This window comes from Falco punctatus, assembly GCF_963210335.1.
Source record: "Falco punctatus genome assembly, chromosome: 11".
In the NCBI taxonomy this organism is placed as follows: Eukaryota; Metazoa; Chordata; class Aves; order Falconiformes; family Falconidae; genus Falco; species Falco punctatus.
Window position 1 is genome coordinate 28,380,569 of NC_137591.1, and position 13,682 is coordinate 28,394,250.

Below are 13,682 nucleotides of genomic sequence, written 5' to 3' on the forward strand. Positions count from 1 at the left end.
TGCCCGGATTTTCCCACAGTGCTCCAACACAGCCGTGCCTTCTGGCAAGGTCAGCTTTCATCCAGCACATATAACACTGCCAGCAGAAATATTTCCGTGGGGTTGCACTGAACCACGTTACAGAGCAGACTCTTCTCAGTGCAAAAATCAATGCCTTTTTTTCAGGCTCCTGGGGCAAACCATTTCACACAGTCAGCAGACAAACTTCCACAAGCAAGTTCACCTTTTTAAACAAGGTTAGCTGGATTTCATATTTATACAACTGGTCCAAGAGCTTCTTAAATGCAAGAGCTAAGACATACATACTGGCAAGCTTCCTAAGAGGTCCCACAAGGAAGTTCAGTTAGATCACACTTTAATCTTGTGGTCTGGGAGACTGGATGCTGTATAGTACCTTCTCCCAATTCCCTTTCCCCAAGATGAAAACAAGTCATCCATCACTCACACCACTTACCCATCAAAAGTCTTCACGCCAAATCCTTTAACAACTGCTGACACCTCAAGTTTTAGTAACTCCTCTTTCTAAATTACTGTCAATCGACCAGGCAAGCCAAAAAAAACCCGCTGAAGTCACTAAACCATCCCTGCTGACACCACCAGCAGTATTTTCAGGAGCAGCAACAATGGTCAGGGTATCGAGGAAGAAGAAAATTAGCACAATCTCTTTCAAGCAGAAGAACAGAGGCTGGGCAAGCAGGTCAGCAAAACATGCTGACTCTTTTGGGGTAAAACTTACCACACTCAACAAAGAACATCCTTACATCGAGGAAGACATCTCTTTTTAAGACATGCCAGGTGGCTATTGGGAGTAGGTGTTAAATGGCAAGCTGGTGGCGAGGCTACCTTCCTGCTACGTGTGCATGGGTCTGAGCCCAGGGGCCTACTCCTTAAGAGTCCCTTGTAGCCAACAAGATGTGTGCTTGTAGCTTGTACAGAAACAGACCTGCTCAGAATAAATTACCGCTCCTGCTTTCAGATTTGAAGCAGGAAAGCAACAATTATCCTTAATAAGAAGAGGAGCTGATAGCTCTGATGTTTTCCTCTAGCAGATAAACAAGAGGAAAGCCATTACATGAACTGCATGAGCACGTTCATTTGTGCTCCCTGGAAAACAGCACTGCCACATAGCAGCAGGCAGTTCAGCAGCACAGCCACCCTGCAGTGAATTTGCAAGTAGACTGCTCTCTGGTGCAGAGGCTGTGTTACCTGCTTCATAGGCTGGCTCCCATTCAGTGGTTGGTTTTAAAAGTTGGAGGTTACCTAGCCTTGCACAGGCCCACACCTTTTTAACTTTCTCAAAGCATCAGACACAGCTGGGACCACCAAAATAATAAAAAAACCTGTTTTCCCTTCTATTTCCACTATGTTATCCTAATGAAATATTCATCTGCCCTTCTGTTGGTGAGACCTCAGCCCCTGCTCGTTTTCAGTCTGTAAGTAAGGAAACCGCAGTGGAGGCTCCTTATGCCAACAGAAACTTCACAACATCAGAGGCAGATCATCACATGATGAAGTCTCACTTTAAATAAAAGCTGCCTACTCCAGAGATTTCAATGCACTTTGCTCAGATTAATTGACAAATGATGGATTGCTTAGTTCTCCCTGTTTACATCAGACTCCTGCTTCAGACTCCTCCACACCAGGAGAAGGCAAATAGTGTTAAGAGGAGGATGACACTATACAGAGCAGCAGAAAGACTGTACAGTAGTAGCTTTTCCTTTGTGCAAGGTGTTGTACGTACACTCCACAAGCACAGGTGTATTTACCATGCAACTCCTTTGTTAACAAAGAAAATAGTACCGTAGCTGCCAAGGACTGGCCGGTGATTCCAGGTCAGTGAGGGCCAGGAGTCTGCAGTGCTGGAGCTATTCTAACTTCCTAGTCTTGAGACAATTTTCCTGTGATGGAAATGACTTGGGCAGAAGTGATGTAGTGAGGGGACAGGAAAACTAGCAAAGAGCAAAGCTTTTTTCTACATTCCACCGTTCACAAACACCATCCAGCAACCAAAAGTACTCGCACAATCGGGATCCCCTGCCTAGCCCAGAGCTCCAGTGCTGTGCTTGTGTCCAAGTGCTTCCCGTGATGCCCCGGCAATGACAGCCTGTGAGCGAGTCCTCTGCACAGCACAGTATCAAAGGGAACTGCTTCTTCCATGGCCTTTACAGACACAAATGAACTAACAGAGCTACTCTGAGTCAAAGAAAAATTACTTCTACTGAAACCACACAATTCAAAACCTCTCTAATAAAGCAATGCTGTACAGCAGGTATATTTGCTCACTCTCTTCCAGCTTCAGCTAGCTAATGCGACTGATTATGTCTGTTGTAGGCTACCAGCAACTCAGACTGACACCGTGAGAGCATCAGGGCCTGGGAGACATTTCCAAACCTTTATACTAAAAATGTGAAATGCTGAAGTGATGATCTCTGGGTTAGATTTAAGCTCCAAGGGATTTCCTGTAGCTTGCTCAGGAGTTAGTGGAAGTTTCTTTGAAGAGGGTTCAACACACTTTTCCCAGAAACCATGCCACATTTTAATTACTCCTTTCACACATTCAAGCACTTTATATGCAAGTCAACCTTCCAGGCAAGTATCTTTTTAATAACCTTTTAGTTAAGCCTAGTAGTTTTCATTTCACCAACCATTTACCCTTCCCATTAAACAGACCTTTGTTCAAAACACTTTCACCATTATGCTCTTACAGGTACGAATTCCACCAACTGCTAACACCAAAAAGCAGAATAACTAGATGTTCCCAATTACCACAACTGTCTAAGCAGAACAGTCACACAACATGAAGGTGCACATAGTGCTGAAGTTTAATTGGATATTAAAACCCCCTACAGCAAGAGCACTGCACACCTGAAGGAGAAGCAGAATGCCGAAAAGGGGAGACTGCAGCTGACAACTTCAAAATGGGTTTAGAAGATAAAGAGTGGAAACTTACTGCATGATAGCTTCTGGAATGGCTTTGTCACCTTGCTATCTGCCCTCACTCCAGGTCATTTCAGATTGTGTTGAACAGCACAGTCCCCACAGAACAGCACTGAAGATGTCTCTTTGCAGATCATTTATCCACAGTCTCCTTTTAGCCAGGATTTTTTTCATGCAAAGATCTTTCCCCTTAGAGACACTAAGCAGCTCTCAGGTAACACTGACCCTTTGGTGAGGGGCCCTGTCAAAAGACCTTCAGAAACCTAAAACCGTACTGGAACTACCTGCAGAGGGGAGTTTGGAGAAGTCTCACTCACAGCTGTAGCGAATGCGTATGGTACGCGGGGTCCAGCCATCCCGGCAGAGGTATCTGCATTACAAAAGTACATAGTTTCAGACAACATAACACATCCTTAAGAAGTGGGATGCAGATCAGCTCCCTAATCTGGAGACTCCTTTGAGGAATGAAATTAAAATGACCCATAAGTGAGGCTGGGAGAATTAGTCTCCCATTCACAATCAAGCTAAAGTGCTGCTGTGGATGGCTGGTTGTGCTTGATCTGAGCCAAGGACCTCACATCAAACACAACAGTATCCACAGCTGTAAAATGCCTGCTCAGCTGTTGCACGGATGGAAGGTGCTAAGCAACCATCACCATTTTTTACACTATGAAACATGCAAACAAATGGCACAATCAGTACTTTACATTAAATAGCCTGGTAGTAAATGCAAAGGTACATTACCCTGAAGCTTTACTTTCACTCTGCTGCACAACTTCCTGCTGAAAAGGCAGAATGCATTAGAAAGAAATTAGTGAAATTACAGCAGCTGGCAGGGGAAAGGAAGCAAAGCTTTCTGACACGGAGAGGAAATTAAGGCTGCAATTTAAGGACAAACTGAATGATTCTACCACAGTGGTTAACCGTAGATGAAGTGTCATTACTAAGTTTCAAAGTTTAAAACCCCACTGCTATAGCTGAGGCAATACATACCTCTTTGGAAGTTACAGCCTCAGGGGATTTGGCAGCACCTGCCTGAGACTGCTGGGCTAGTTTCTAAGGAAATTTTTCTTCACTAGACGTTTGAACCTAAATCAAAGTGAAGAGCCTCGCAGACGCTTTAGGTAGTGCTCAGACATGTCACAGAACACAAAACGTGGTTTTGTTATGAGAAGCTTCCTCGTGTGTGAAAACATTTAAATGAAGAAGATTCCAATGCAATGAGTAGCAAAGGCGGCTTAAATTTGGTCTTCTGCTCTTTGCATTTTGTGTTCTCAAACATCTGCTACTGTATTACTCAGCTGGACAGATTTACAGTGCACTGTTCCATCAGAGACACAAATCTATTCAAATCCCTCACCCCAAGAACATACACCATCATAGCGAAAATAAAGCTTTTTCCATTATTAACAGACATTCAGCTAATCACACAACAGTGCATGTGTACTCCCTTAGACAAAAACATTTATGAAACACGGCTGGTAACTGTTGAGTTTATTAAAGAACTGTTTTGTGGGTGGTTGTTGTTTTTTTTTAAATAACCAACAAGATACTTCCCTCCAAATAAAAAGAAGTACTAGAAAGAAAAATTCAGCAGAAAGCAAGGAGAGAAGGGGTAGAGTGACAACTCTGGACTGTTCTGACTTAGCAAAGACCTGCAACAACAGATCTTCAAACCCAGTGCCAAAGAGCCATCCCACGTGAGGGTAGGGCCAATTTATCTAGTGACCAAGACTGCAGAGAGAAGTCTCATAGCCCGTGCATCCTTGCAAAAAGCTCAAGCTGATGCATCGTCAGTTCAGCAAATCGAGGCTGTGTTAGCACATGTGAGTGATTTCAGTTGTCTTAGGCCTCACATTTCATTGCTCGGTGGTAATTAGGTTATTTTTTCACACAAAGCCAGTTTAAAGCCAGTAAGTGCAATCTCTACCAGTACAAGCTGCAGAGATCCCCCTGACAAACGAGGGTTCCCTGTCAGCCACTGCTGAGGAGTGGGTCTGGACTGGCCAGAGCGCATGCAGCGGAGTGCTTTCTCCATCCCAACCAAGCAGGTTTCGTTCAAGTAAGAAGCAACCAAGGAGACGACAATCACAAATGAACAAAGAATTAAGATTTGTCCAATTTGTGTGTGCGCTCATGCCTCCGTAGGGTACCTGACTCAGTGAATGAATGACCACAGTAATTGCAAGAGTAGGGCTTCTCTCCAGTATGAATGCGGTGATGGCGCTGGAGCGATGCCAGCCGCGTGAACGTCCCTCCACACTCCTCACAATAGAAGGGACGCTCCCCAGAGTGAGTCTGCTGGTGTCTTTTCAGCCTGAGCAGCTGGACGAATGCCATGCCACATTCCTGACACTTATAGGGCTTCTCTTGCCGGTGGATCACCTTGTGTTTGGAAAGCAGGTTAGGCTTATCGAAACCTTTGCCGCATGTTGGACAGGCATAAGGTTTATTATAGTCATCTTCCTCAGACTTCTGGTTCTCTGCACAAGGCTGATCAGTGTACTCAACAGTGTGCTGGTTACGGTGCACGATCGACCACGGGTTCCTAGCCATGCCGTTTCCCAAGATCACCATGGAGCGCTCTATCTTGTGCACGTTGCGTAGGTGCCTCCAGACATCGGCCGTGCGAATGAAACCCTTGTCACACTCTGGACATTTGTGTGGCCTGTCACTAGAATGAATGAGCTTGTGCATTCGCAAATTTGCCGCACGGAAGAACTCTTTGGCACAGACAGGACATCGGTATGAGTTTTCCACAAGGTGAGTTCGCTTATGTTCCTGCAGCTCACTCATACCCTGGAAAGCAGCACCACACTTCTTGCACCGATACGGCAGAGCTCCCTCGGGGACAGGCTCCAGGTCCTCATCGAACACATCAGCAAGAATGGTATTTTTGCTATTGTCACGTAGTCTGTTCTGTGGTTTCTTGGACTGCTCAGAGGAACAGTGCTCTGAATCTTTATCTCCACACTGCAGGTCAAACCTGGTACTGGAGGGGACGAATACCCCAGCTGTACTCTCACCTCGATGCTGGTAGGTCTCATAGGTTTCTTTGTCTTCACACTGCAGCTCTGCAGGAAGCTCCTGCTTACCTGAAGGTCCAGTAGAGTTGCAACACGGACCGCATGTCTGCGAGTAATTCATGTCTACCTCCTTCTGGAGGCTAGATGTGTGGCCCACCTGCTTAGTGGTCTTTCTGGAATAATGTGAACGCTTCTCACCTGTGTCACAAATGCTATTCTCAGAGTCCCAGTCCGAATTCACATCCATCCTCCAAGGCGTACTCTGTGTTCATCTGCAGCTCATCAACGATGTGTATACCAAGAGCTTCAGGTCTTTCATGGGAAGTCCATCTCATTCTCAGCTCTCTTTACAGTCCTACCTAGAAAATAGAACACCCATTTCATCAGTGATTTTTCTGATATTAACAGAAGACAGTTACCACAGTGAAGATTCTTTTCTGATTAAAAGAATGAGACAGACTACTAGTTAAGCAGTACGAGAAACAGTCTTCTACTATTATACAGGTAGAAAACATACATTCAGCATACAAAATACAGACAATGTTTAATGAAGTTAAATCCTCTATCATAATTCAGCCTTCGCTACAAATATAAATTGATAATTTCTACTTTGAATTCACCTAAAGATGAGAAAACTTCAGAACTCTGGGGTGCAAACACTTTCAGCCAAGTCCTACATCACAGCTGCCTCCACCACAAGACCTTGTTCTGAGGATTCATGTTTAATCTTTGTTTTTACCTTGCTAAATATGAACTAGGAATGCCAGTCACAAGCCTCAGAAACTAGTTAGGTAATGCAGTGAGACCCAGAAACTGTGTCAGTCAAACAGCCAAAACCAGAAGCAATGTGTGGAAGGCGAGGGGGGTCTGGAGAACTCAGGAGCACCACCTTTGGTCTCCCACCCTGACCAAAAATATTCTGCCTTGGGGATATATGGGGTCCCTGTGCCACTGCCAGCTAGCACCGTGCAAAGAGGACCTACGTAAGGAAAAGCATGAAAGAGCTGTCCAGAGAGTTACTTAGAGCTCTCCCAGCTCTTCAAAGAGCTCTTCAAAGCACAGCTAGCAATCCTGCAGAGCTGGCCCACTGGAACAGCTTCAAATTCCCCGGGTAAACCCCCTTTTGCAGACCAGCCTTGCTAGCAGAAAAGATAAGTAATGGTAATTGGTCAGAAATACCAGTCACACACTTTCTTGTGAAGATCTTTTTGTTTATGCCATACAAAAGCATGGATTTGCAACAGGTTTTCTAGATTTGTCCCAGCAGCTGCTGTTGACAGCAGCTCCACAGGGAGCTTTCACTCACCTGGTTTAAACCTGCATTCACACTGAATTGCTAGTCTAAGCTCAGAAATTGCATTTTTCCTGTCCTGATGGATACCTTGGCTGTTCCTCCAACTGCCACCTTCTCCCTCACACCCACTTTTTGTATTTCCTTTACTCCCACTGTTTCTTCACTTCCTCTTCACTGCTTCTGTCTAGGTAACTTCTCTGAATACGAACACACATACATACGTGCAAAAATATACATGTTAAAATGTACATAATTCCACATTTCCATGCATACATACATATAAAGCTTGTCTATTTAGTTTCAGTAGGTTTAAATAGTTACAAAGGCACTACAGCAATGTGCATTAAGTGAAAGGTCTTATTCACATCTCAGAAAGACCAGCTTCACCAGAGACACAAGCTGCGCTTTCTTCTGCTGTGATACAGAAAACAAGCTGAATTAGTTTTCTTCATTACTCACTGCCTGGAACGGAATGGTTCAGGTCATCCCCCAACTTCAACCATTCCTATTAATTTAATAACGAGTGCATAAGCGCAGAACCGTTGCTCACCTCCTGCACGGGCCGAGCACCTCGAGCAGCACAGCGCCGGCTCCCAGCCCCACAACTCATCTGGGAGGTCCTTTGTTGCAGAAGAACTTTTCCAGGGATGCTGGCACTGCTTGGCTTAAGCAAACTCCCTGAGACAGGCCCGGCCGGTTTCCACGGGGGCTGGGGGGGATATTTACATCACGATGCGAGCTTGAAAAGAATAATTTTAAAAAATGAAATAAATTAGGAAAAATAGGATTTTTTTTCGTTGTTGCTGCTGCAGCCAGAACGAAGCCCCCGCCTCCCCCCGCACCGGGAGGCCGGTGCCGCTCGCTCGGCAGAGGCCGGTGCCACCCCCGCCGCCACCGCGCAGCCCCTCGCGCCGGCGCGGAGGCCCCCGGCGGCGGCGGCGCAATCGCAGCGCGGCCCGGCCCGGCCCGCAGCGGCCGCGGCTGCCAGCGGCGGGGCGGGACCGGGGCAGCACCGCTCCGGTAACGCCGCCCGGGGGGGGGGGGACGGGACGGGACACCTGGACCCCCCGCCCCGCTCTCGGCGCCCCGTTTCAAACTAATGCGGCAGCGGCCGGGGGGTGCGGCGGAGCCGGTCGCTGTTCCAAAGCGAACGGGCGCCCTTCCCACCCGCACCCGCTCGGACACCCGGTGCTGCGGGGACCGGAGCCTTACTCCAGCTCCAGCCCGCTGCAAGGCGCGGGGTGCTCCCCCCGCCCCCCGAAACGGCAGCACCGCGCATCCTCCCGCAGAAGTTTGGCAGCGATTGGATTCACTTTCAGGCTTTGCTTCGCGGGATGGAAGGGGCTCTGCGCCCGCAGCAGGGCTCTGTCCACGGCCCCCACCTCTGCACCCCGCTTCCAGCCTCAGCCAGGATTTCTTCGCCCCGGATTTCTTCACCCTGAGTACCATCGTCAGCAGAGCCTCACCAGGGCCTTTCACAGCAGCACTATTTCCTTGTGGGAGTCCTTTGCCCAACACATCCTAGGATCCTGTCTGCCTTTTCCAGAGCCACAGTTCAAGCACAGTCCGTAGGCCTTCTCGAGCTCCTTTCCTCCACCCCTTACAGCTCTGGAGCAGAAATAGTCACCATTTCTCTACCACCATTTCTAAAAGACCTTGTTCGTCCGTGGCTCTGCAGCCCTCCCTCCTGTTCATACTCCCTGTCGGGACATTTCATTCCCACATGTCCAGTTTTACATTCCCGCCATTAACGGAACCCTTCAAGGTCCAATCCCCAGGATCGCTGTCGGGAAGCTCCAACTGCAGCCAGCAGTCCCTGACCCTCAGTGCTCTGCACCTCTCCATTATCATGTTGACCAGTTCTGTGCTTCCTGTAGTTGAAACGACTCTCCAACATCACCGTGTCACCTCGCACAGAACTTTAACAGCACAGTTATGTTGCACAACGGACAGTGATCTTGCTGCCTTTTCTTAACAAAACTCCTACGGGTTTTGGAAATGGGCTTCTACAATTGAAAGCAAATACGGTACTGAAATGAAAAATTAACAAGAATGTATATTGTTGGCATGCAAATAATGGTATATAAGAATGCTCCCATTTCTACATTTTTCTGCTCTTACATACCTTTCTAAAAATAAACACAAAACCAGAAACTACTCTGCTGGGAGTTGATGGTGAGGAAACGTACCTAGTCCTTTCACACAGAAAAGCCAGCTACTTTTGAGAGCAGAGGGGCAGTTCAGTTTCTTTAGATCAGGCAGTTAAAAAATAAGTTAGCAACATTCCTTTAATGTCAGCCTTTGAATCCACAAGAAACTCACATGCTGCTCAGTATGGCAAACCTTGCAGAGAAAGAACCATTCCAACTCTCACCAACTAGGGGGAAAACCTCAGAGGATTTTCGTTATTTTTATTATAATTTTTCTGAATTAAAAATTCTTAGATGTTTCTTACTGCAACACAGTAGCTGGGCAGGGCAAAGGCTTTCTTCCACCTAGACCCAAGATGCACAGAACCATGCACCCCTTCCACCTCCCTTACGGAAGGGAAGCACACAACCCTCCCCTCATTCATCAGTCCTCGTAAGGAAAACTCCAGTAATATATAAGCATATACAGCACCAATACCTCCCCAGCCCAGCACGCCTGTGTGGGACGCAGGCAACGAATGGCCGTTTTTAAAAAATCCAAATAATGGTTTATTATGACTAATACATTAAAACATGAGAGGATGTATGGAGGGAGGAGGTGCATGAGTCGTTCTGGCCAAGTGGGCTGTGCATCCTAACAGTGATGCTTTTGCAAACCAGCCCCAGGGGGTGGTGATAGTCTAGACAGCAACACTTAGTACATGTGCACAACAGCTCTAATTTAATACATCAGTCTTACAAGCATAGGTGCCCAGGTGAGTCCAGCTGGTCCTGATCATATCCAACAACTGCCCATCTCTCTTGACTTCAACATGATACAATGGCAGCATTTCCTCTTGCAGCTGCCAAGGAACGGTGTAATGCAAGCAAGCAATGGTCTTCCTCATAGGGATCATGGAGGAAGTGACCAAAGCATCTTAGGTGCTCCAGGTCCTCCTCCTCCTCCTCCTCAAAAGCATCAATAAGAATGTTTTCATTCTTTCTTATCCTTCCTTGAGGTTCCTCAGAGCGTTCAGAGGAAAAACATCCTAAACATTCATCTTCACACTGCAGGTCAAGGTTGTTGGGTTTGTTGAATTACACTTCTGGTAGTAAATTTCAGGTATCTCCTCTTCTTTGTACTGTACTATACGGATTTCTTGTCAGACTGAAGGTCTAGGAGGATGCACCTGGGACTAGAAGGTGGTGAGTAATCTTCATCCACTTCCAGCTGCAAGCTAGTTTTGCAGCCCACCCTTTCTGAGGCTTGCCTGGAATCACCTGAATGTTCCTCACTTGTCTGGCAACTGTCATTAACAGAAACGAAACCCGGCTCCAGCCTATGGTATCATATAGTGCTTGCTTGTTAGTAATCACACAGTCAGTACAAATTCCTGCAACCTCTCATTGCTGGCTTCTTTCATGTCAGCTTCCTTGGAAAAACAATAAGGATTTCATTATCTGCCAGGAAAAGTTAGTATTTACGATGTCAGTTTAATTGGAAACACATTAGTAGTACTAAATAATGCAGTACACTCCAAACGGTGTCTCATGGGTCAGAACAAGGTCCATGGTCAACTCTATTCAACACACCATGTCTTCTGCTGTTAGTCCAAGATGAGGCAGAAAAGGGCTTCTATACCAAGGTTAATAAAACCAGCATGTACGCACTGCAACACCCAGACTGACAAAAGTGCCTACATACTCATAAAATTCATGGGCACAGTCCCCATGAGCCTCCTGCTTTCAGTAATGAAGAACAAACCACTCCACTAATGTTTCCCTTTTAACCTAAAATAAGAACCAAAATTTGGAGGTCTTATCTCATGTATATATTGGTCTTCAGCTGAATATACTTAGCTCTACCAAGTTCCAGATACTATAATTTTTCCTCCTAATACTGAGGTACTTAAAACGTACCCTGCCTTCTATTTCATAGTTCACATTTATAAGCACACAATTTCGTTAAATTCTGCATTCTAAGCCTATCCCATCAGCCTTGATGAGTTATTCCAGCACACACAAAAAATAAGCTATAATCCTCCAGGAAAAGGCAGCAGAAAAATAAGTGAAACACCTATCTCTTTATAATATACGATTCCTATTAAAATTACATTATTGGTGCTTTTTACCCATCCTACATTTATATTCCCAACACACATATATATAGATGCCAAATCCTTCTTTTTATTTATGCTGCCTCATTTTATGTTTTTTAAATGTGAAGAGTCTGTCAGGACAGATGAGTATCCGTAATCTATTTGTCAGATTTGAGTCATTTAAAAAAAATTTTTTTGAAGGATTAGACTCTATGCTCCCATGTTTCTGTTAAATTTGCTAAAAAGTGCAAAATTGCTTGCTGTCACAATGGGAGCTTAATATATTTTATGAAGGGTTTATGATCACATCCCATCAAATTTGAATTTTTATTGGCCATATAGGTTTCTCCCCTGACATCTGGCTACTTTGTTTTAGGACTGTCATAAACACTTTAAACGTCTGAGAGCTTCAGACTCTTCTACATAAAACAAAAAAGCCCAACAACCAAGTTTTCTTCTAAGTAGGAGCTGAATTCAGAGAGACTGAAATGATACTTGACTGAAGCTTGAACTTTTAACTCTCCAGGGGAAAGATGGGCTCTCTTTAACACACTGAACTCTGGTGAAAGACTAGCAATAGCTGCTTACTGTTAAGAGAGACTGAATTCTGCAAGAAAACCATCACAGCACTCACCAGCAAGCGCTCTCCCACCAAAGCTGTTTACACCACACGCAACATGCTACAGCCACAAAGAGTGAGCAGCCAAAAACCCCAGCAGTACCCTGAGAGCGCGGCTGAAAGAAGGTGCAGGATCCTCTTTCAAATCACCTGGACCAAGGTATTGTTTCACTATGTCTAGCCAGCTCCAGCCTGTTACAACATGGTTTTTTTCCGTGAACATTGCCAGGATCTTCTACGTCTTTGGGACCCAGTCAACAGGCATCTCATAAACAAGGAATCTGGAAGAAACGAACACGCTGAGAATGGAAGTCCTAACTACAGTGAAAAACAGATACAGTTACAAAATCTAGTCAAGCTGTAAAGAACATGGAACAGCTAACAGGAAGAAACTAAGCAAGGATCAAGTAACAACTTGCTGGCATGCTTTAGTTTCTTAAACTTGCATTTTCCTCTGCACACGCTGATCTAAACAGGCAGCAATTTTCTATGCAACGCTATTGCCTGACCTTCAAAACAACCCCCACCCAACTCTGACAGCTCAGTTCAAGTGCTGGACACGCAAGGCTGTAAAGGAGCCTGCAGAGCAATAACCTAACCCTTCTGGTGCAGGCCAGAAGGTGCACACACAAGAACAGACACGCTCTGTGGCTTCTTGCAATGACTGGCTGTGGTTTTAGAGAAGTATGTTATCTGCACGTGTACCTCATACATGCTTAGTTTTGAAAGCCCACAAAATGCATACACAAGCTTGTTAAAAAGTTAAAGGCAGGAATCTCTCCCTGCTGAACACATCTCTCAATACCTTTGAGCTGTACTCATTTGGTTTGTATTGTAACCTCTTGGTTGGTGACTCACAAAAGCATTTGATAATCTTTTCAAATAACCATTCGCCATAAAGGCTTTTTACTGGAGTACCTGACGAAGCAGACACGAGGACTTTATTTAGTGGTGCCTTAGGACAACGCAAACTCTCTGCGAGCTCTTTTTTGATTTAAAGGAAAACGGACCGAGCACCTCTGAACTGCCGCTGGAGCCCGCCAGAAGGCGGCCGAGGGGAGCTGCCCAGCCCTGCGCCTCAGGGCCTGTCTCGCCTCGCCCCTCGCTCCTCCCAGAGCAAAAGGGCGGGCAGGAGGCTCACGCTGGCCGCTGCCGCAGCCCGCAGCCCGGCCCTCCCCGCAGCAGCCCCCGCCGCCCGTACCCCCTCACCGTGCGCGGCCGGGCCGGGCCGTGCACGGCCGCCGCGTTCCCCCCGCCGGGCGAGGGCAGCCGCGCCCACCACCCAGCCACGGCCGGCTGCCGCCATGTTATGCCGGGACCCGCCTCAGGGGCGGGCAGAAGGAAACAGGCCGCCCCCGCTGGTGACGCGGCCGTGGCCCCGCCCCGGCCTGACGGACAGCTCCCCTCCACCAATCGGCGGGCGCTGCACGGCCGTGGGGCGGAGCCCGCGTTAGGAACCGTGGCGCGCGCCCCCGGACGACTGACGCCCCCAGGGAAACGCGGCCCTGAGGCCGGCCCCGCAGTGCCCGGTGGCGACACGCACCCGGGCCGCCGGCCCCTCACCCCCGGTGGCGACAC

At 46.9% G+C, this 13,682-nt stretch overlaps 1 protein-coding gene across 9 annotated transcripts in view; it reads right to left on the minus strand.

The window, feature by feature from the left end:
• LOC308071657 (uncharacterized protein) overlaps window positions 1-13,682 on the minus strand; it is a gene marked incomplete at its 3' end in the record, with an annotated part of 48,874 nt that overhangs the window by 18,044 nt on the left and 17,148 nt on the right. For 2 of the 9 annotated variants that reach the window (XR_013931260.1, XR_013931261.1), the window contains exon 2: window positions 10,596-12,385. Coding sequence is in view for 4 of the 9 variants with exons in the window: in XM_080407409.1 (XP_080263535.1) it covers window positions 3,222-3,307; window positions 5,091-6,210 (1,206 nt within the window). The other 7 variants (XM_080407407.1, XM_080407406.1, XM_080407408.1 and 4 more) reach the window with 7 other exon arrangements.